The 24,138-nt window shown below is 35.2% G+C and overlaps 1 protein-coding gene across 1 annotated transcript in view; it reads left to right on the top strand.

Annotated features, from left to right (window-relative positions):
* Window positions 1-24,044: 24,044 nt before the first annotated feature.
* Window positions 24,045-24,138, top strand: part of LOC119189834 (zinc finger protein 467-like) — a 10,133-nt gene continuing 10,039 nt past the window's right edge. Inside the window, 1 exon segment of the mRNA XM_037440496.1 lies at window positions 24,045-24,050. Within this exon segment, the coding sequence (XP_037296393.1) occupies window positions 24,045-24,050 (6 nt within the window).

Here is a 24,138-nt window from a genome sequence, read left to right as displayed (position 1 = left end):
TCCCTTGTTTGCGCTGCAAATGGATATTTATAAGGCTATCGAAGATATCTTCATTATGTCGAACAGAAACGAGGTATACTAAAGTATGGAGTAAAGTCGTTTATTTATGTTTGTTTGTGTGTAAATCACAATATTATGAGAATAAAGTAACTAGATATTTTTCGGTTTCAAACGCGTAATCCAGGTATAGTATCTATATATATTATAAAACTAAGTCCCCTAGTTTGTCTGTCTGTATGTTATCGATTTTCTTAAATCTACTGAACGGATTCTTATGAAATCTAGTATGGAGATAGTTTAAGACCCTGTGAAGGTTATAGGCTACTTTCCACCCCAGGAAAAATATTGCAGGACTTTTATCCCAGAAAACTCCTTCAGGCAGGCGAAGCCGCGAGCAAAAGCTAATTCCTAATAAATTACGCATTGATGAATGACCGGTTCAGTATTTTGTGGAAAACATAAAGAAATATATAATGTGGGTGAACCAAGGCAAATAAGTATAAAGAAAATTGTACTAATTACACTATACCCACGTACTCACGCCTTTTATTTCCTGAAGGGGTAGGTAGAGACGCAACTGAATCAAATTCCGTGAGTATTCCGTCCCATAAACTAATAGGGGGCGAGCGTGTCGCCATATCGGGCACTAATTCAAGACTCCGGGCTGATACAGAATTAAAACCCAATATCACTTTGCTCAGCCCAGTGATCGAACCCAAGACCTCAGCATTGCCGTCGTACCATAATAAAGCTACGCCGCCGAAGCAGTCTTAATACACAAGTAAATAAAGTATAAGCTGGTTAGTGATAAAAATACCAAATTTCTCAAATCAATTTAGCATTAACATCATCAATCAGATAAGAGAAGAAAAGCAGATATTTAGAGATTCCATACATATAACAAAATTACACCGAAATATCAAATAGAACTTTGGTCATTGTGGTTCACATCTGATATTTCTAATACTGCTTATAATATCAACCCTGTATTATATACTGTCCGCTGTTGGGCACGGGCCTCCTCTACTACTGAAAGGGATTAGGCCATAGTCCACCCCGCGGGCTTAGTGCGGATTGGTAGACTTCACACGAAATTGCTATAGAAAGCTTCTCAGGTGTGCAGGTTTCCTCACGATGTTTTACTTCACCGTTAAAGCAAGCGATAATTCACAAAGAATACACACATAATTTTAGAAAAGTCAGGGGTGTTGGCCCTTAGGTTTTGAACCTGTGGATATTCGTTTCGGTAGTCCGTTCCACACCCAACTAAGCTATCTCCGGTAATATTGCTTCTCTAGACATTATTGACTGAAATCGTATTAAACAATTTCGCTCAAAAACAACTCTTTCATGTAAATTATTCCTTAAAAGTGACTGATAATAAATCAAAAGTAAAACCAATTAAGTATCAGACCAGAACCAATTTTATCAAATTCATATTAATACACGGCCAACAAAACTTCTGAAACTATAAGCTTTAAATTGTATTAATTAAAACGAAAAGTTAATACCGCTGAATGTTATTATCGTGGTTTTAAATCCATTGAAATTTTCTCGTACTTTCTATAAATGTATGATTTTATCTGCTTTTATTCAGAAACTCGCGTTGGTTTTATGTATTAAATGGTTTTATGTAAGTTTTTGTGAATTGTGGGGTTGAAGAGTGAATTTCATGAGATTTTTTGACTTTAATTTTGAAAAGTCAATGATTTATAAAGGCCTCATGAGATTTTTGTCCAGTCCTACTTTAGATGTAGAATACACACCAATACACTAGCCAGGGCTCGCAGCCCCTTGCCTGAACTTTCCACTTACTAGCTTCCTTCAAGTTAAATGTTTGTCAAAAATACTCACATCTGCCTCTGCAGCACGAAGTCAAGAAACCCGTTTTGGTATGCCGCTGCACTCCGTAGCATTTCTCAGGACACCCCACAAAGTAAATACACACTATATAAGGATCTCGGGGTCTGGGACATCGAAACCGTCATAGATATTGCATAAATTATTAAACACGCCGGGTAACGTGCCGCCATCGATGTACCGAGATTTAGTAACTGCACCTACCGCTGTATTGCGCGGGACCGTGGACTTCCATTGGCCAGCGGTATTGGTCGATTTAGTTGGCGGCAAAAATATTTGCATTTGAATGGTTTTCGCTCTTTCATACATACTTGCCACCATCACGCGAATTATTGTATAGAAATAGTTAATATTATTATAAACCACGGTTACGAAATATTCGTTTCCTCTTCACTAAAATAAACTTCAAATGGTTTATATTATTTAAGATAAAGAAAAATGAATATTTCGATTGAGATTAATATGTAGTTTTAAAATTTTGAATTTGTTCAGCTAATTTGTGGTTAACTGTACATCTCAAGCTTACTAAATATTATTGCATTATTTTACTTTACTAACTGAAATAAAATACAAATAACAGTTCGATATTTATTCAAACCATTTTAATTCATTGACTTCGAAATCAGTAAAAATTAAAACAAAAAATGGACGCAAACATCAAAAGTAGCTAGAATAAACTGAACTCTATTCACTAGCAAATACTGTAACGTTGTTACACAATACTCTCTTGATTATCTGATATTAACTCTGTAATTAAACTTCAAAGTTCACATATTCGTTAAGCTTGAAGGATGGCGTTACCAAAGATATCGGATGAAGCTATCTAGATCAACATAATTGATGAAGCTTGGATGAGATATTGATTGCTAAGAAATAGCAAAATTTTGCTCTTATTGTATTTACGGTAATTGGCTATTGTGACGAGAATCAAGATCAAAATTACGAAGAATTTTAGCAATGTTTGAGTCATGAGCGAAGGTTATAAATAGAAATGTGTAATTCTGGAAGCATTTTTAATTATCCAGATCCGACAGCATCGCATAGCACATTGGAAATATTCATTACGCGAATTCTTCGCACAATACATTTTAAAATAAATATTACGTTTTACCCGTAGAATATCATTGTAAAAAATCTTTTACAGGATATTGTTTCGGCTGTTTTACTGGATGCTGGAATGGAGATTGTCATTAAAACCATTTTCGCATTTTCAGTATCATTTTTTTTCGATTATTCTTCTAACCTTTCAACTCCATTGGATATTTTGAAAACAATAGCAATATTTGTTTACAGAAAGACGTTTTAGTCTATTGTCTTCATAGGGATCAGTATTTAAATAGCAATTCCCAAAGCGTCAAACCTAACACTAAACTGAACGCAAAGCAATAAACGTTGTCAGGGATATTTCAAAAACATTACCCAAACCAAAATTTGGGCCATTTGGTGCGATATGCGCCTATATTACCCAGGCTACCCTTAATTAATTATAAACCTTGCAACACGTGATAAGGTAGGAGAGGTTAGTTTCCAACGTTTTATTACGGTAGTAAAAAGGATTTAATTATACCTTACGATAAGTTACTTTAATATTGTTTGAAGGGTCCGTAAATGAATATTTTGATAAAGGTTTATATGTTTTAACGCCTTATTGACGAGTGTGGACGGAAGTACTAAAGGCACCCTTCGAAGTAGTTTTGGATAGATATGACTTGGATATTACATTACTGGGATACATATGGATGAGCTATAAAATCGCCTGCACCGATTATTAGACTATCTGCTCTGATTTTATATTTTTATAACGTCGATTTGAATGGTAATGTCCATCGAACCCTTTAAGAAATCAATTCAGCTATGCATGTACACTTTAGTATACTGTTAAAATATTATGCTGAATTAACAAATATTTTTTTGTGTAGGAAACGCGAACCGTACCAAATCGAAGCCTAACAAATATTTGTACCGGTCCATAGACACTCGCGACCGAATCTTTATGGTCAGTTCCCAAATCGAAACGGCAATACCAATACAAAACATTTGGCAACCGATTCTTTCCATGTTCCGCTAATCACAGACGATTCGAATCGCTTAATGAAGACACAAACCAAAAAACTAATTGGAGCAGAAAGCCGGCTCGTCGGTGGCGTGAGCAATAAATGCAATTGCTTGCAACAGCGCTGCTTGTAATAGCTTGTAACCGCACGCGACAGCTCCCTATGAAGCTGTTCTTTGACACTTGAAATGTTCGCAAATTCACTACTGAATAGTGATACAATCAATACACGATATTCCTTTGTCGATATCGAGTTGATTGTTGCATGATCTGTTTCATGTAATTGCTCAAAGTTAAACAATAGTACACGACGTGATGTTTCCTCGATACTTGAAGTAATTGTCAAAGATTAGTCGCATGAAGCGACTCGATAGATTTCTTGGAATATATAAATGAGACCGAGCAGTTCTGCAGCTCAAATAGGAGTATGGTATGTCTATTATAGAACTATTAATTGCATGAGAGACAAATAACGTCTAACTAAACTGTGCTAAGATCATAAATGGCTACATGGTATGGTTTATGATGAGAGCTGCATTTGTGTTGCAAATATGGAGTAAATAAGGATAATTTTTCTGTAGAAAAAATAACATCTTAAATAAAACATCTGCTAAAGGGTGAAATTATATTAACGAAAAATTTAAAAAATAAAAATACGTAGCAATAACTAAATAAATATTTTCTCAGAATCTAAAGGGATGTAAACAGACCATCGAGAAAAATAAAACCTACACATGTTTAAAGATTTCGATCTTAAGGCGATACCTCAAGGTCCATTTTCATACATTTTGTTTCACCTTTAATCTGGGTAACTAAACAAGTATTGGCAAGTAAAGAATTTAAATTCACGTCTAGTTAGTGATTAGTTCTCGCAGTTGAAAGAAAAACGTAAAAATAATTAATAATCATGGATATTTCGGCCTTTAAAATTTAATATGACGAAATTTTAAAGGCAGAAATATTCACTAGAACTAATCATTAACTAGACGTGAATTTAAATTCTTTACTTGCCAATACTTGTTTAGTTACCCAGATTAAAGGTGAAACAAAATGTATGAAAATGGACCTTGAGGTATCGCCTTAAACAAATAGCATAATTAACCTGTTGTCTTCCTGCGCTCATTAACTGAATACGAGGACCTGCTCATTTATTGCTCATTTATAACAATTCACCACAGCACAAACGTTATAAATCTCGATTGTCAATTAGTATATCCAGATAATTAGAGAGCAAGGATGAAAATCGAAAACAAGTCGACTTGATGCCTGATACATCTCTAGCGGACTCGACTGACGCGTTGTTTGAAACGCTGCCAGCCAAGACGTAATTACTTCGCTTGCAGTTTGTCAGCCAATTAAACACCTTTGCTTTATTAAGAAACCGCAGGTACTGTTGCGAGGTGCTCGCTATTTTCAAAAGGTGCGATGAAAGCTGCGGTTACGGAGTTTAAAATTTTGTTCAGTTCTTAAATGACGTTTTGGAAGTATTGGAACACTGGTTAAATAAATTTTAATTTTGTAAGTAGATTTAAGTGATTTTATATTATAACAATCGTTTTATTTAATAAAATTTTATGATTCGCGTTTCAATAAAATAACTTTACTATGAGTCAAAGCTATTTTCATCCCGATTATGTATATCATTATAACATAATACAAATTATACATGAAAAGGCAATTTACCAAGTGCAATGAACTTTAAGAGCACAATTTAATTTAACCCGAAACAAAATCAACTTAATACCCACACAGAATCTTTAGTCACATCATATCTTATATTAAAATATTCCAACTAAAGTTTTTTGAATCTTATCTAGTCCAAACCCTAAGGCTATATTTGTAATGTTTTATTTCTCCCTTAATAGCTGAACGCAGCACAACAAAAGACATAAAGATGGCAGTAAAGGGCATCCCACACAGTTTTTTTGTCATCCACAGATATGAAGACATTGCTTATCCCATTCATAGTTGCCTGAAATAAAGGACTGTAGGAGAAATAAAAAGGATTATTGTTTTAGTTTTATCTTAATCTAACGATATGGTCGACGCTCGGAGCGTTCTCGGAACAAAAAATCCCTGGAGAATATTCTTAATTATTGTTTTTTGTTTGCTCGAGGTTATCTTGTGTTTTTTTGGAAATGGAAACTTTATTTAATTTTTACACAAATATTTTCAACTTATTCTTAGTATTGTAACTGGCTCGAAAGCGTAGTTAGCAGTAGTATCCCTGAAGTTATAGGAAAGGGTAATCAGGGCACTCACTTTTCACCTGTATGCTCGGTCGGACAGGGCGATCGCCACATTGAGCACACATTTCAAACTCTGGGCTGATATTCAGCAAAAAACCTATATCAGTTTGCCCGATCCAGGTTTCGCACTGGGGACCTCAGCACCGCAGTCCAAATAATAAAAGAACTCTACCAAGGCACTTTCAATGACTTAATAACAGTGGTGAAGGGTTCCTGTAACTCGATTCTTGCTGGCTTTCCTTTATGTAGAATTTATTTAGAATCTAATTATCATTACAACGATTCACAGAACACATTCATGCACCTATATGCTGTGTCGGATTCTCTGTCGGAAAATATCACCTTTCGCCACCGCTTGCTAACCTATCAATCCAATTTTCTACATTCTCAGTAAAAACACTCAATACTCCAAAGGATCTTATTAATTTCTTTAGCATAACCACTCAACTCATCTCTTGTCCGACCATCGGCGCAAGACAACGACATTTCGTGGTGTCAGTCATTAATTATACGTAGCTCTTTGTCCACGGGCTCTCCAGTCCATTGTGACAATATTCCGGTCGCGTCTTTCAAACTGCTACAATGAACCAGCACATAGACAGATCATCTCCACGTCGCAGGTAATACTTAATGATATTACTTTGTTTTAATGTATTATCTAAAGAATACTTTGTGAAGATTGAGTGCTTTCTAGTAGTAGCTCTGTTTGCAGTTTCCTGTCAAGGTAGTGCTTGATTGGTATCAGCTACTTTGAGTTAATACTCAGTCATACCGACAGTAAGATTGTCACTAAAGTATAAAATTGTGGTAAAGTCAGCCAAATAAATAGCTGATCATATTTAAAACTTCAATTCACCTATAAACGTTAAATTAATTTAAAAATGTTTCTTCTTTGTGTGAAGAAAAGCAAATTCCTTTTATTTTATTAATGTGAAGAAAAAACATAAAGTATAGGCGATTTTTTTTTAACATGGCCTTACATTTGTTAGTCTGGCAAAGACCGGCTTAAAAAAACACGCTGGACTTTTGGATAAGCGCTTTATGCTCTCGCATCCCATAAAAATTAAGCGTCCATGCTGAGGGCAATCCAGTTACGGGTTACGAACCTCGGTTCAAGACGGTCACTTGGAGGAGATGAAACAGGTCATTTTAAATTTTAAATTTGTTCACCTACTTTTGTGGCTGACTGTACAAAACAATCTGAGTTACTTACTCACACTAGATTACGGCAGTGACATCAGAATGTGATAGAGACAGTAAAAAAATTAAAACAAATAAACCAAAAACACTCACGCACACTCCCTAGAGTAAACACTTAGATCTTATTACGTGAAAGGCAATCATAACTTTTCTAATAAACGAAGAAATCACAAGTGAAAGAAGTTGTGTACAAGTTACTACATATTACTTATTACAAGGGAACAAGGTTGACCTTCGCTGTTACACGTGTTCATATCCATCAGTTATCATAACAATTTGAGTAATAAAACGTTGTTTCTGTATATCTTCTTCCTGATTAGTGGTTTCGTATCTAGGCTAAGAATTGACAAATCTTGGATTTGATACCTTGGTCGGGTCGGTTTTGTAGTTCTTTACAGCGATTTGCCCAGGGTTAGATATATTTTATGGCAGGCTGCCAGTCTTAAGTGAAGAAGAAATAGATTAATATAAAGTAGAAAGAAGGTTCTGGAATGTAGGCCACAAACTGACAAGCGCAGCTTCGAACATCCACCCTCGAGGTGGACAGATGACCTCGTAAAAGATGCTGGAGGTCGCTGGATGCGGGCTGCTTCCAATAAATAGGTCGATCTGGAAATCTTTGGTGTAAGCCCATGTTCAGTAGTGAACATTCTGCAGCTGATGATAATGATGATGATGAATGTCTCTCTGCATCGGACTCGATAGGAGAAGAATAGTAGAATAAAATAAAGATAGTTCTTCTGAAGCGTGAATTGTAACGCCTATAGTTAAATCTATTTGAAATAAATTACCTACCAATTAACGTTCATTTAAAATTCAATAGTATTTACTTTTTGCAAGGATATATTGATGATGTCTAGTTTAAAATAAACATTTCCTTACAGCTCCGCCAGTTCCAAACAAAAATCTAAATAAATAATTTCCCGAATAAAAAGTAGCCCATAGCACTCAGGAGTAAAAAGCAATATTAGTGAAAAGAAAACAAAATCCGGTATTTACTGAGAATAGTGTAAAGGTTATGCGCTAAACAAACACCATGGCGTGCTCAAGACTGACTTTATGCCACCTACCCACATTATATTTACAAACACCTACAAACAGCGCGTTCACGTAAACAAACTCTTCAACTTTATACATTAGCATAAATTACACATTACACATTGATATACAGATTATACATTGATGTATTTAGGCTTAGATGAAGCATTACTATCTATACAAGGTCTTTGTCATATCACAATCCACCAAACATAAGTGATAGCTCGATGTCAAACACATAATTTAATCAAGCCGCTAGCTAATCATCGATATCAATCCAACGGGACGTCTGTGCGTCACTCGATGCATGTCCACGCTAATGTGCTGAATATTAGTTATCGAACGTATGCGGCGATAGCCTAGTGGGATTGGAACGGACTGCCGAGACGAATGTCCGCAGGTTCAAAACCAAGGCATGCACCTCTGAAATTTCTAAAGTTATGTGTGTATTCTTTGTGAATTACCGCTTGCTTTGACAAGTGAGGAAACCTGTATACCCGACAATTTCTTTATAAGAATTTTCAAGGTATGTGAGATCTGCTAATCGGCACTAGGCCAGCGTGGTGGACTAAGACCTAATCCTTCTCAGTAGTAGACGACGCCCATGCCCAGCAATGGGACAGTATATAATACAGAGCTGATATTATTATTATAACTCTGCAGTAACTATTAGAATTGATTATTTTCCGTGAGTTGTATGACTAAGGTCTGAGATTTTTTATCGACAAAATGACTGGTTCTCATGGTAGATATATGCACTTCAATAAAATATGTTGCATCTCTAGAAGGTCGCTAGAATAATGCCGTGTACACACTGGCTCATCGGACCGCGTCCCTGTAATGGATTTTTACCATGTACAAAATATTCGGTTCTCTCCTACATGGTACTTATGATTTAATCTAACAAAACTCATTTTGCTTCGTTAAAATAAATACCTTTTTTAACAAGATGAAAATTTCATTTTAAAAATTTTGTAACTCCTCAACTAACAATCTTTACAAAATTCGTGGTTAAAACTAATATTCTAAAAATGACAACTATTGTAATTAATCAACACGAACAACTGTATCTAACATCCCCAAGCAATTTCCAACCCTGGAACCGAGCACAATTTCATCAAACATTATCCCCTATCGAACAATCCGTATTCCATACCTGTATACAAAATTATACATACACAATTAATTAACTTACTGAATAGCATGCGGCAATTGCGCTCTCTAATGAACCGGCCAGTCGCAACTCGAATTAATTGTCAAACGTGCTTGGGGTAACAACGCAGCCACTTCAATTAGACACCTGGGGACCTATTCAGAGCCCCTCACGTGGATACTTTACACTGGAATGGGGGGAGCGAGGCAGGTCAACGATGACTGGTCAATCGCTAATAACCCAGGATTATAATAGCAATTGTGCATAGGAATAAATGTTCAGATAATGGATACAACAAATAAATTAATGTAAACACTCGGTAACAGTTCATTTGTGGAGGTTGTCTGCTGAGGTTTGTTTGGAGTGCAATTACGGATGGCCAAATTGTAAAATGTTCTTGCTAGTGTTTCGACGGTCGAACTAAAGTTTGCTTTAGCGTCTATGCTCTCAGGACGTGCAATATCTATCGAAGTGCAGTGTACCGTTGAAAGTAGGGCATCGTCGGACAAAAATATAGTAATTGAAATATTTTTACTAGGGCTTTCGAACGTTGTATTCTTTTTCATTCTGTTATTCGTATCTGTAACTCGATGTTAACAGTATTGTATTAAAGTATATTTTATTACATTTAGAAATGTATTGTTTGTGCTATGATTAAAATTTGTTAGTTTAGATACGTCCAGATTATTAGGAAATTATTTTCAATTTCTGTTTTGCACAAAAAAGCATTAACTTGACACAACAATTTCATATTTATAATTTTAAGATTCTATAACTGCAATTACTATCAAAACTCTTTTTCTGGAATCATTCACGTCTTTTCTAGAACATTCCTCACTCTGCTGCTTTTCAATTACAACATTAACCATTCCATTTAGTCGCGTGGATGTCAAGAATAAAATAAAAACTTTATATCAGCATCAAGTCACGTAACAGCATGCAACGTGCACCTTAATAACTGGGTCATGCTTGGGTTAGCCAACTTAAAAATATTTCCAAGACCGTGGATTCAAGTGGTTCCAAGTTTATTCGTATTTGCGAATTTAATGAGATGATGTAAGTGACGTGTAAAGTAAATAGGTTAATAAGTATGCAGTACGCTGTACTCTTTAAGAAATAATAAATTTGCTACAAGACATACTTTAGAAACGAATTATGTATACGAAGAATAATTATGAAATAGTAAGTAGCAAATCTTTCTATTAACACAATTTCGTTTTATCTTTCAAGTTGTAAACCTATTGAGAGAACGACGAACATTATCACAAAGTTGTTTTTAGAACACATTTCATTCTCTGTTTTGTATACTTAAACCGAATTAATACAAATAGTTATTAGGATTTCTCAATATGGCATCCCATATTTTTTGTTGTTAAAAAAATATTTACGTAATACAAATTAATGCTAGCATTGAATTTATCGAACCAATGTTTAATTTGCCTTGAGGAAAAATATCAGAATTTTAAACGAATGTATGCACAAACCGGTAATTCTAAGACATTTTTTGTAACAAACATTGCATGCATTATTTGGTTTCTATTAGAATAAATAAACCTAATCGTAAATATATGCTTGGAAGCAATCGCGTATAATCTGCTAATTGAACATGCAAAACAAATTTGGATGATTTTGGCACAGTAAGAAATCAGGTCGTGGATGAACACTATTGTAAAGGCCGGAACGTATCGCCGGTACTCCTAGATGTTTAAGATTCAGGGAAACTTCTAATATGCAGTGACCTACTTCTTAGTTTGTTTTAATTTGTATGGGTTTGGTAAAATCCCACTGCATCTGATGGTAATTGGAGTAAAGTCCAGACTGAGTGTCGACTGTGAAAGATAAGACTCTTTGGTAGTCGACACAAATATAATGGCTTGTGTGTATTTGTCCTAATCCTATTAATATAAATGGGAATGTTTGTGAGAACGGATGTATGTTTGTTCCTCTTTCACTAAAAATCTACTGAACGGTATTGTATGAAACTGTACAGTAATATTGGTTATACATTAGAATAATACATAGGCACAATTTATAATGATTTTGTATAATTAGGTCATAATAGAATGATAATATCAAGTAAGACGGAAAAAAACATATCCCGGAAAACTCCTTCACGCGGGCGAAGCCACGAGCAAAAGCTAGGCATCCATAAAATATTCAATGCAGGATATTTTCGTTCCATTCACAAATTGTGATTTCAGACGTCTACGACAACGTACTTCAGAGCAATAATCATACAAATCACAGCAACCCCTAATATCCAAAAAGTAATTAATTTATTTTTTTATTTGTAACTCATTAAAATGTTCATTAAACGCACGGTTCGTTCATAAACAAACACGTTTACGGCCACTTCCGTTTCAATTTACAGTCAGATTGTGGCGCACGTCCGGTCCGGCAATAATTCCGGTAAAAATAGCCACTTGTGCTTTATTGTTTCATTCAATTACATCGACATAGCTTTAGGTTACTTGGTTTCATTTTAACTGTGGGTAGTCAAGACGGAAAATTGATTATCTTTAAGCCTCACATTTTTACGAAATGGTAAGTTTGGCGAATATTGAAACAAACACTTTTGCTTGTCCAGCGTTTGTTTAGATTTGAATACAAGTAACCAAACTCGACAGGAGGTAAGACAACTGAAGGTGTATTTTGTTTATTTTTCTTGCTGAATCAGTATTCATAAGTGCAAACGGCATCTCTGGTAATGAAGTATTACCAGGTACGTAATTGCTGCTAAGAATAGTGACGACGCTTAATAAAAAGACTTCGCATATAACTATGAAGAAAACTACGATCACTTTGTCATGAGTACCCGACGATGGACTAAATTAGGTATTTAACTCCGCTAGCTCAGCTAGCCAAAGTGATTCCCGAAACGAGAGTCGTCAAGCTGTCCCTGTCCCGAGCAAGGTCTCTCCCGTTACTGGATTAAGGTTATATTTACTTTTTTAAAAAATAATAATAACATCAGCCCTGTATTATATACTGTTCCATTGTTCGGCACGGGACTCCTCTAGTAGTGAGAGGGATTAGACCTTAGTCCATCACGCTGGCCTAGTGCGGATTGATCGACTTTAAATACCCTCAAAATTCCTTTAGAAAACCTCTAAGTAGCTTGGTTTTTTTCACGATGTTTTATTCACCGTTAGAGTCAGCGATAATTCACAAAAATTACACACATCATTTCAGAAAAGTCAGAGGTAGGGGAAAGTGGGGCGACACCGGATAGTTAAGAAAAGAACAAAAAAATGTTAGTTAAAACATTATATATTTAAAAAATCAACATCACTCCGCGTAGTACATACATAAGACATACCTTTGGTGTTAAAATATCAGCGATCAATTATAATTATAGGAAGTAGAACGGGTTTTAACAAAAAAACATATTTCCGGATTCACCCCATACATATGGGTAAAACCGGATACGCATATTTTATCAACGAGGTGAATATTTATTATAAAAAAATAGCAAAATATAGTAATTACTCACAATATATGCATACAAAAATTATATCTCAGGTGCAGACCATCCAATACAACCTTTATGAGGCAATCCACACTCTACTTCAGGTATGCCGTGCCACGTACCATACATCAGTGGACATGGTTTGGCTGTATTTATCCCTACAAATTAAAATTTTTGAATCCTCTTGGCTATTTTCTTTATTTGATTCTTTACCAATAACCATAGTCTTTGCCTTTCTTTTCAACCTTTTTTTTCTTCTTTGCCTTTTTTTACCAACTTGTAGCTTATACCTTTGACATCAGAAAATACACATTTTTTTACAGAAGGACACTTTCGGAATACGTCGTCTTTAAATTTTCCGGATTTGATTTTTTATTGCGGTCTTGTAATTATGTCTTGGGTACATAATAGATATGCGCTGCCAAAAGATATCCATTCTGTCTTCTAAGACGGAATTAATTGCCAAAAGCATATCAGCCTATTTGCCTTTTTTACCGTATGTCGGTGACATATTTAGGAACTATAAAAAAATGAGAAAAGATTAATAGGTACAAAACACTAAAAATATATAATTAAACTAAATACTCCAAAACATAAATCGAAACTTCGATCACTGGGGTGAAACCGGATATCCAATACAACCCCGTCCGACTTCACCCCACAAGTACCATATTTGAAATAATATTTACCAACACTTTTTTTTTAACTCAGAAAAACACTTATTATAGTTTTAATGGAGTAAATATCCATGATATTATAAAAAAAAAATACAACATTGTAGTAACTTATAACCAAAACCAATAAGAATATGTCAAACATTAGAAAATAATAGATCATTTACCTGTATTTTCGTTTTTTTCGTATAAATGGGCGCGATGAGAGTCTTTCCTGGCCACCATTTGTAACCACACTAAGCATGCGTTTATGAGTGTCGGTCTAAGGTTTAAAACGCGATAGCAATATGCCTACTATGAAAATAGCCACTATCCACTTTTACCCCCTGTCCGGTTTCCCCCCACTTTCCCCTACGTGTCCTTGGGAATTGAACCTGCAGACATTCGTCTCACAGTCCGTTCCACACACAACTGGGCTATCGCCGCTATTTTTAATGAATTTAAAACACTATTTGCTGAAGCATAATTTCCATAATTTATGGTTAAAATACAGTGTAAAATGAAATTATTATCGTGGTTAAATCAGATACGCGAAATTAACTGAAATAATTTTCTGTTTCATTCATTTTGAAGTAAACGTTAGATTAACTATCCGCTTTTATCATCCTGGATTCTATTTAGTCCTTTCATATTTAAATACTCGCCTTTACTGTATACCGTTTAAAAGTTATATTTTGAGTATGAATATTTTACTAATATTATAAATGCGTAGAGAGGCTAACAACCTGGAGAAACTGGTTATCTTATATATCTGGGAAAGGTCCAGGACAAAAGACCCAGAGGTCGAAACCCGAAGAGATGGTCGGACCAATTCCATTATTATAACACATTGTAGCACTAATGTAGATAATAATATATAGTGTTACATAAAATTTATCTATTTTGGGCATGTGTAATAACTTTGTCACTTTGTGTGTATGGAATAATTGTGTACACCCGTGGGGGTCGATTTTTGTAGATCTGAATTATAATGATACCAACTACTGTACCAAGAATCACACAATAAAGATTTGATTTGATTTGACCAGATCTCCGAACAGCTGGTCATCCCCATCAGCACCGTCCTTCACCAGGCAGACAGACAGACAGATCGTATCAACTGGAAACAGATTTCGAAACGCAGAAGGAGTCACGATCCTTAGTAATGAGGGAACGATTAAGAAGAAGATAAATGCGAAAGTTTATACAAATGTTTGGATGTTTGTTAGAAGCAGGTGAACGGTTTTGTATGAAATTTGTCACACGAATAGACCATATACTGCATTAAAATATAGGCTACTTTTATCTCGGTAATTTGTTCCCGTGGGAAACTATAGGATTTAGTCAGATTCTATTCTAATAAGAGCTGACATCGTATTAGTAACGCTATAGATTGCTAGTGTTTAAGGCGATACCTCAAGGTCCATTTTCATACATTTTGTTTCACCTTTAATCTGGGTAACTAAACAAGTATTGGCAAGTAAAGAATTTAAATTCACGTCTAGTTAGTGATTAGTTTTCGCAGTTGAAAGAAAAACGTAAAAATAATTAATAATCATGGATATTTCTGCCTTTAAAATTTCGTCATATTAAATTTTAAAGGCCGAAATATGATTGATGATGATTATTATTAATTATTTTTACGTTTTTCTTTCAACACTAACTAGAAATTAAATTAACTACTACTTAATACAGATAAAGTGAAACACAATATCATATAAGACTTATGTAGCAGACAAGTCATGTCACACGGGCGAACCCTCGAGCAAGACCTACTAAAGAATATAATTTTAGTTCATAAAATAAGATTTTAAATAGTTGTTCGTATTAAAATTCATTTTTACATATTAATAATAGCTTTAATTAAATAAATATTTAATTCACTAGATACACCCCTATACAGCGTATTGTAAATCTAAAGAATTTCGAAGGCTTTATGACAAATGCCTTTGGTATGTCACAACGTGACTGTCTTATTTCACAACGCTCCGTAAGTTTTGGGTCATTATCGTGATTTTGATCAGTGATGCGTCTAACAGCCACACACGATGCATTAATGACATTTCGCTTAAGTTGTCTAGCCTTATTCCATGTGGGAAAATATATTATAGGGTCACTTTGACATTGCTTTAATAAATGAAAGGATATACTCGTCTTTACTTCTGCTAACTTTGTGCCAAAATTCATCCACGAATAACGAATATTTTCACCGAAAATCCCGGTTTTACTTCTCTGATTTTTTGATTATGTGATTTAGTTCAATTTTCTGACTGAGAGTGTGATTTTGCCGCTGCGACGAATTCTCTTAGTTTAGTAATACTGGCATTAGGACGCGTAAATTTCAATGACTTTATATGGCTATGTATTTTTTTCGAAACTTATACTTTTTTATTGTACATCTGCGGTTCGAGTAACTTAATGTAAAATGTAAATATAGGGTATCATTTAGTAACGCAATATCAAAACGACCTTGTATAATCCGCGCGTTATCAGAATGGGATGTGTCTTTCGGAGCTGACATCGCTCGCTAATGTCGGCAAACTCGCGTTGAAACTCGAGATTCACAAATGATACTTATAAATATAAAAAGATTTTGTAAATTTTATATCTTTACAAAAACAGCGGCGATACGGCGGCCAAGGCGAATGTCCGCAGTTTCAAATCCCCAGGGCACATTTCTGGCTTTTTTAAAATCATGTGTGTATTCTTTGTGAATTATTGTTCGCTTTAACGGTGAAGGAAAACATCGTGAGGAAACCTACACATCTGAGAAGTTCTCTATAGGAATTTCGAAGGTGTGTGAAGTTTACCAATCCGCACTAGGCCAGCGTGGTGGACTAAGGCCTAATCCCTCTAGTAGAGGAGGTCCGCGCGCAGCAATGGGACAGTATATAATACACGGCTAATATTATTATATTATTTATATTTTAACAATAATTCCTTAATATGCATATTTTGTACACTTATACAGTCAGCCACAAAAGTAGCTAAACAAATTCCATTCCAAATACATTACTTAATTTCAACAATTAAAATATTCATTTTTATGTATCTAAAATAAAATAATTCTTTTCAAGTTTTTTGTTTGAAGAAAATTGTGAATATTTATGTTAATATTGTTGTAAATATGGTATATGTTCTTAGTAATTAAATAAAGTTAGTAAAAAGATGTTATTGACACGAGTGTTTATTTCGGACTAAAGAGAAGTAACTATGGCAAACAAAATACAATTAGTTCTAAAAATAGAACATATAAAAATAATAAGTCACGACGAAGGTTACAATCTCCAACAGCCGCCCTTAATCGCAGTTGTGACAGAAACAAAACAAATAAAATAATTAAGTTTCTAAACCTAAGTTAACTACACATCGTTTGTGTGCTAGAGGTCCGAGGGCCTTCGTTAGTACATCAGCAGGCATATCGTTACTTTTATATATTCTAACTTAACAATATTATTAGATACCTTTTCCCTAATAAAGTGAAACCTAGTATCTATATGCTTCGTCCTGCTGTGGTGTACAGGATTTCGAACAAGATTAATGGCACTTTGGCTGTCAGAAGCTAAGTTAATTGAACAAAGTATACCTGTTATCTCGTATATAAATCGACGTAAGTAACACGCTTCCTTCGTGGCAGACGCTAATGCCATATATTCTGACTCGGCCGAACTTAACGCAACAGTAGGTTGCTTCTTGGATTCCCATGATACTGGACCTCCACTTAACTTGTAAACATAACCGGTGTATGACCTTCTGTCGATTGGACAGTTTGCCCAGTCTGCGTCACAAAAACCCTTTAAAGGTTCTCTATTCTTCCTGTAAACCAATGAATAGTTTAGGGTACCTTTTAGGTATTGCAGAATCCTTTTAGCAGCATTCCAGTGTTCTTTAGTAAAACACGTATTAAATTGACTTAAATAGCTCGTGGCGTAAGCGATGTCTGGTCGTGTGTTTACCGCTAGATACATGAGGCATCCTATTAAGTTTTGATAAGGATAAGACTCACCGACTTGACCATCCATTCTTTTTCCATATTCTTTTTAATTAATGGAGTATCCACGGCCTTACAATCCTTCATATTAAATTTTTCTAATATAGAAAGAATATAATTTCGCTGGTTCAACCTTATACTCTCGGAATCACTTTCAACTTGTAGTCCCAAATAACATTTCTGTATTCCGAGATCTTTTAATGAAAAATATTTCGACAAATCATTCTTGACAGTGTCAAATGTCAAATCAGAATTAAAGAAGACTATTATGTCATCAACAAAGATTCCTAATATTACAAGTTCTTTACCAAAAGTTTAGTATACACACAAGGTTCGGAAGGAGTTCCTATGAAACCTATTTTAAAAGCGTTTCATTTAACTTTTATTCAAGCTCGCGGTGCCTGTTTAAGACCGTAAAGAGATTTCTTCAATAAACAAACTTTGTTTTCTTTACCCTTTTCAATAAAACCAAGAGGTTGCTCCATGAAAACTTCTTCTTCTAAATCTCCGTTAAGGAAAGCCGTATCGACATCTAAGTGCTTCATTTTCAACTTCATATCTGCAGCTATCGCAAACAACGTGCGGAGGGAAGAATGACGAATCACTGGTGCGAACGTCTCGTTGTAGTCTACACTTTCAACTTGATGAAAACCTTTGACGACGAGTCTCGCTTTATACTTGATAATATTACCATAAGCATCCCTTTTAATTTTGTAAATCCATTTACATGGTATAACCTTTTTGTTAGGTCTATCTACTAAATTCCATGTATGGAGTTTCCTTAAGGAACTATACTCATCAACCATAGCATGTTGCCACTTATGAGCATCATCGGCATGAGTAGCTTCGTAATATGTCGTAGGTTCATTAGAATCTACCATTGACGTATTGTAAGCTTTATAAAAATTTGTTGCTTTTCTATCTCTGGAAGGGTATCTGCGCTCAGGGTGCGATTCCTGTTCCAAATTCGCTGTCACTTCTTCCACACTAGGCAGCCTTAAGTCACTGAGAGACTCTCGCTCTTCCAGAGTCACTGACTCTTTTGCACTTTCTAGATTTACTGGTAAAGTTGCTTCAGCCGCCGGGCTGATATTCTCATCACAGTCATAGAATTGACAGTCATGATCAAACTCAGACTTAATCTCTTTTTGCTCATCAAATAACAATATAGATTCTGACTGTGCGACAGACTCAGATTGCTTCTGCTTTAGCGCTGTAAAGCAATTTTCAAAAAAGGTTGCATCTCTGGATATAATAACTTTTCGTGGGTTAGCAGGATCCCTAAAAATATAAGTGCCTGGATTTTCAGAATAACCGACGAAAATTGCTTCCTGTGCCTTGACATCTAATTTCTTCCTGTGACACGAAGGTATATGGACTAGAGCTCTACAACCAAATACTTTTAGATGGCTAAGATCACCTTTTCGTCCATACCATTTGTCATAAGGAATTTGTCCACCTAAGGCTCGATGAGGAGACCTATTCTTAAGGTAAATGGCAACTTGGAATGCATCTTCCCAGAATGCTTTCGGTAGTGAACTTTCAGCTAGCAACGTTCTTGCCTTTTCAGTAACCGAACGATGGGTGCGTTCCGCTACTCCAACTTGCTGAGGACTATAAGGCGTCGTTGTTTGATGCTCAATACCTTTTGAAGCAAGATAATCAACAAACTCTTTATTCACGAACTCCTTACCTCCATCAGTCCTAATTGCTTTAATTGTTTTATCTAACTGATTTTCAACAAAACATTGAAACACACAAAATATATCTTTGACTTCTGTTTTAGAAGAAATAAAATAAGCAAACACTTTTCGCGTATAATCGTCTACTATTGTCAACATATATCTATTTCCTTGAAAAGAAGTTGTAGACACCGGTCCCATCAAATCCATATGGATCAGTTCCAAAGGGAAGTAGCCCTATTAAACGCTAACCTTTTGAAAGGTTTTCTTGCTTGTTTACCTTCCACGCAAGCGATACAACTAGTTTTATCTACTCCTGTATACTTTATACCTACCTTGTGATTTTTCAGTTGGTTCATGCCTATACGACACAAATGTCCTAACCTCTTATGCCAAATTTGATAACTATCCTGACAGCCAGAGTGCACATCTTGTGTCAAAAATTATCCGCCACATTCTCGGAAACATTTACAGTACCATCTAAAACGTACAGTCCACCACAGGGCGAGGCATGAGCAACAGATTCACCTGTAAAATTAAAAGTATCAGATTTATAAAAGTTACATCCATTTTTATCAAAAACACAAATAAAACCCTTTTCAACAGTTTTATATACAGATAACAAACTAGCTTTCAAATCTGGTATATAAGCAACATCACTAATATTGTTGACCACGTTCTCGGGCGTGTTTATTGAAATATTTCCAATTCCGCAGCACTTAATCTGTTCTCCATTTGCGACAGTAACAGTACCTTGATTCTGTATCGAGATATTCTGAAACCAGTCCCGTCTAGAAGTCATGTGTCTAGTACAACCTGAATCTACATAAATTATGTCCTTTCTTGGGTTTCCAGAAGTATTAAGACTTGTAAATATCGTATCATTGGTATTTACCGCATTGCCTTTCTCCTTCTTGTTTCTCTGTGGACAGTCTGGTCTCTTATGTCCAGGTGTCTTGCACTCATAACAAACTATATTCTTCTTCATTGACTTAGGCTTCTTCTTCGCATGAAAAACAGAGTCTAATGACGTAGCCACATCTTTGGACATTTCATTAAGCAGTTTTGTTTTCACCAACTCTGTAGTCATGTCTACATTGCAATTTTCTAAAGCCATAATGAGAGGTTCATACCTTGGAGTTAGACCTCCCAAAAGTATTGCAGCAATAGACTTGTCCTCTATGACTACATCAATATCCGCAAGATCCTGTGCGGTTGACATAACTGCGTTAATATATAGTTCAATATTTTTGAACTCTGATAGACTCAACCTGTACAGTCTACGCTCCAAAAATAATCTTCGTCCTATTCCCTTATCTTCAAAGGCTTTTTGCAAACAAGTCCATGCCTCAGATGCAGTTTTCGCACATCTTATATGGGTTATCGCTGCACCTTCTACTGATAAGCATATCTTTGCTAATGCCTTTGCGTCTTTGCGTACCTTTGTAGAGGCAGGGGTTGTGTCTCCATTTGGGTATCCACCGATTGTTTCCCACAGATCCTCATGCATAAGGTAATTGCGCATCTTAAATTTCCATGTAGGATATCCATCTTTATTCCTCAAACATGAAAATGTAAAAGATGAGCTCGACGACGGGGAATTTTTCACACTCGAAACATCTCCAGATTCATGTGACATTTTCAGACTATTACTATTTCCTAGTCACACAAAAAATATATACAACTTTATTTTACCAAATAACGTGAAAAAACTAAGAACTAAGCGTTCGTGCTGATAACGTGTTGTCAATCTGGTATATGTTCTTAGTCATTAAATAAAGTTAGTAAAAGATGTTATTGACACGAGTGTTTATTTCGGACTAAAGAGAAGTAACTATGGCAAACAAAATACAATTAGTTCTAAAAATAGAACATATAAAAAATAATAAGTCACGACGAAGGTTACAATCTCCAACAAATATTTATGGCAGTTCTCTAGTCATTGTATTGAATAGCGACGGGTAATCATCTCTCGTCAGTCGATACTCTATTTGAATCTTAATATTGGGTACAGTGAGATCATTTTGCTGCGCATGTATAAAATAGTATTGCAGAAATACTATGTAACTCATTAAAGTAAAAGAGGTTAAATAATTATGGCTAAAACAAATTAACAAAAAAATTGTACCGCTTTAATTATGATGAAAAACGTCAAAACAATAACTATAAACATTTTTAAGAAGTTTATTTGAAGTTACGTCGCTCATTAAGTACCTTAACAATGCGACGCTTCTTGTTTTGTCTATTTAAATAAATATTCAGTAAAAAATAACAATGACAAAATAACTTGGTATATTTAAAATAATAAAGCTATTTTTGTTTCCATGTGACGTTTATTTTCCTGTAGAAGCATAAGGAAAAATAATATTCTTAAACCTTATATATTACAACATTTTCCTAATCAGACGTAGACAACTGCCTTTATTTATTATTTAAGAACAGACAGTAGTAATTACATTAAATTAACTAAATATTCAAAGAACTAACTATATTTTGAACGCACTACCGTCAGGCGCCACGGTATGCATTGGAATATAGAAAAAAAATGATATTTTGAATGTTAAAAGGCAACGATTTTCACTAGCCATTTGGTTTTGGTGTCGCGTTTGTAAAGAACTTCAATATATAAACTACTTATATTGCGAAAATATCTAACATACAGATAACGTAATACCCTCCATTTAATCAACTTTATATTTCAGGAACGACTACTACAAAGTCCTCCTCATATCATGAATGGATTCATCCATAAATAAAACCTAGTAACTAATATTATAAGCGGCGATAGCCTAGTTGGATGTGGAACGGACTGCCGAAACGAATGTCCGCAGGTTCAAATCCCAAGGGCACACACCTCTGACTTTTCTAAAATCATTGTGTGTATTCTTTGTGAATTTTCGTTCGCTTTAACGGTGAAGGAAAACATCGTGAGGAAACCTGCACATCTGAGAAGTTCTCTATAGGAATTTCGAAGGTGTGTGGAGTCTACCAACCCGCACTAGGCCAGCGTGGTGGACTAAGGTCTAATCCCTCTCAGTAGTAGAGGAGGCCCGTGCTCAGCAGTGGGCAAGTATATAATACAGGGCTGATATTATTATTATTATTAACTAATATTATATCAACAAGATTCTGGAATTAGTCGCCAGGAGGATACCGATGTTGAAACTAAACCTGTTTCGTTACATAACTAAAGAACATTGCTACTTAACCTCACAAGCAAGCCGACGGAGATAGCATCAAATGTAACAATTGAAAGCGGGCCTGCAAATATAATAACGAGTCACAACACGTGCTCCCGACATCCAAGATCCCTGATGACTTGATAATTCACTCTAAAAAAACATTTCCAACCACAAAAGTGAGTTTATCGGCTTTCGATCTGAAATCTGTTCGGCACACATTTGTGTCTTTGTACCTTTTATCGTGCGGATTAATCGCGGTGTAAGCTTTGGGTCCTTTGGTTTTTTCTAAGCACATTTCCTACAGCTGCGTAAATGTGACGGTCTTTTAGTTTATTTTTTTATTAATGTTTTACTTATATCTAAGAATAGAAACATAAACGTTAATACTTCATCAATACAGACACTCACTCCTTTTGCACCTTTTGGTGGGCAACTCTTGCACCTACTTTCCGACGTGTGCATTCCGTCCCATGATGTGATAGGAGGGGATGAATTATAACATACTATATTAATTTGTATCAACTTAGTCTGAAGTAGCTTTAGATATTATTATATAGTCAATATTTTTTCTTAATTCTATGTTAGTATCAAATGAAGTCATAGTTACTGTTTTTAAAGATTATGTGTCAAAGCAGCCCTAGATGAGTTGGGAAGTCAAAATAACTATAGATCGGCTAAAAATACTAACGATAAATTTTAAAATTTGTATTCAGAATTGCTGCTTTTGAATCAGACACGAATTTTCCATACGCTCATCGAAGCATGAAGGAGCCTAAGATAATTATAATTACGCCTTCTGCTAAGGATTCAAAAAATAATTTAAAAAAAATGCCGTTAACGATTACCTCATTCGGAATCTTATTGTTTTCTCATTCATCTGGTGTCAGAACTAACACATTACTCGCCTAAAAAATGTTTCCAATACTGTGACTATAGAATCAATAATATGAAACTTAGAACACTATAGTGACCGGGTCGTCTTGATTTTAGATATTTCGTCTAAGTATTATCTCTTCTTCTTAAATATTAATTAATACTACATACAATTTCCTTTAAACTTAAAGTCATGTCATCATTGCTTAGCAGCAGAAATAGACACAGCGTTGATACCTACACGGAAGGCACTTGCATACGAGAGATCTTCTACCTGAAAATATACAGAACTGTAGAAAATTAAATAATTGTTTATTTTTGAAACCAAATACCATCGAGAACAGTACCATATTTGTTGAAGGACTTTTCCCAAAAGCTGTCATCAACGTATCCAAACATCTTTTTTATCGATCATAAAGGTACAAACCCTTCTTGTTTTGACAAATCGTATTTATTTTTGCGATCAAAGGATGTTTATCTTTTGTTTTCGTGCATATCCCACAAAACTCGGGTGTTTTGATAAAACTGAATTCAAAGCCCGCGCATCCGGAGCGCGAAACTGGGCGTGTTTTATTTATGGTTCGCGTTGTGATCATTGCACAATTGTACAAAAAATGCTTTACAACCGGTGACGGGGAACGATGGCCGTTTGCGAACACTAAATATTTTTGCCGTGGATAGATGAAGGCGATTTATTAAATCCGTAGCTGTATTTAAAATCACAATGGGCTCGTA

Source organism: Manduca sexta, chromosome 19, assembly GCF_014839805.1.
Source record: "Manduca sexta isolate Smith_Timp_Sample1 chromosome 19, JHU_Msex_v1.0, whole genome shotgun sequence".
NCBI classification, from domain to species: Eukaryota; Metazoa; Arthropoda; class Insecta; order Lepidoptera; family Sphingidae; genus Manduca; species Manduca sexta.
Note: the sequence above shows the minus strand (reverse complement) of the source record. Positions and strands in the feature narration are given on the sequence as shown.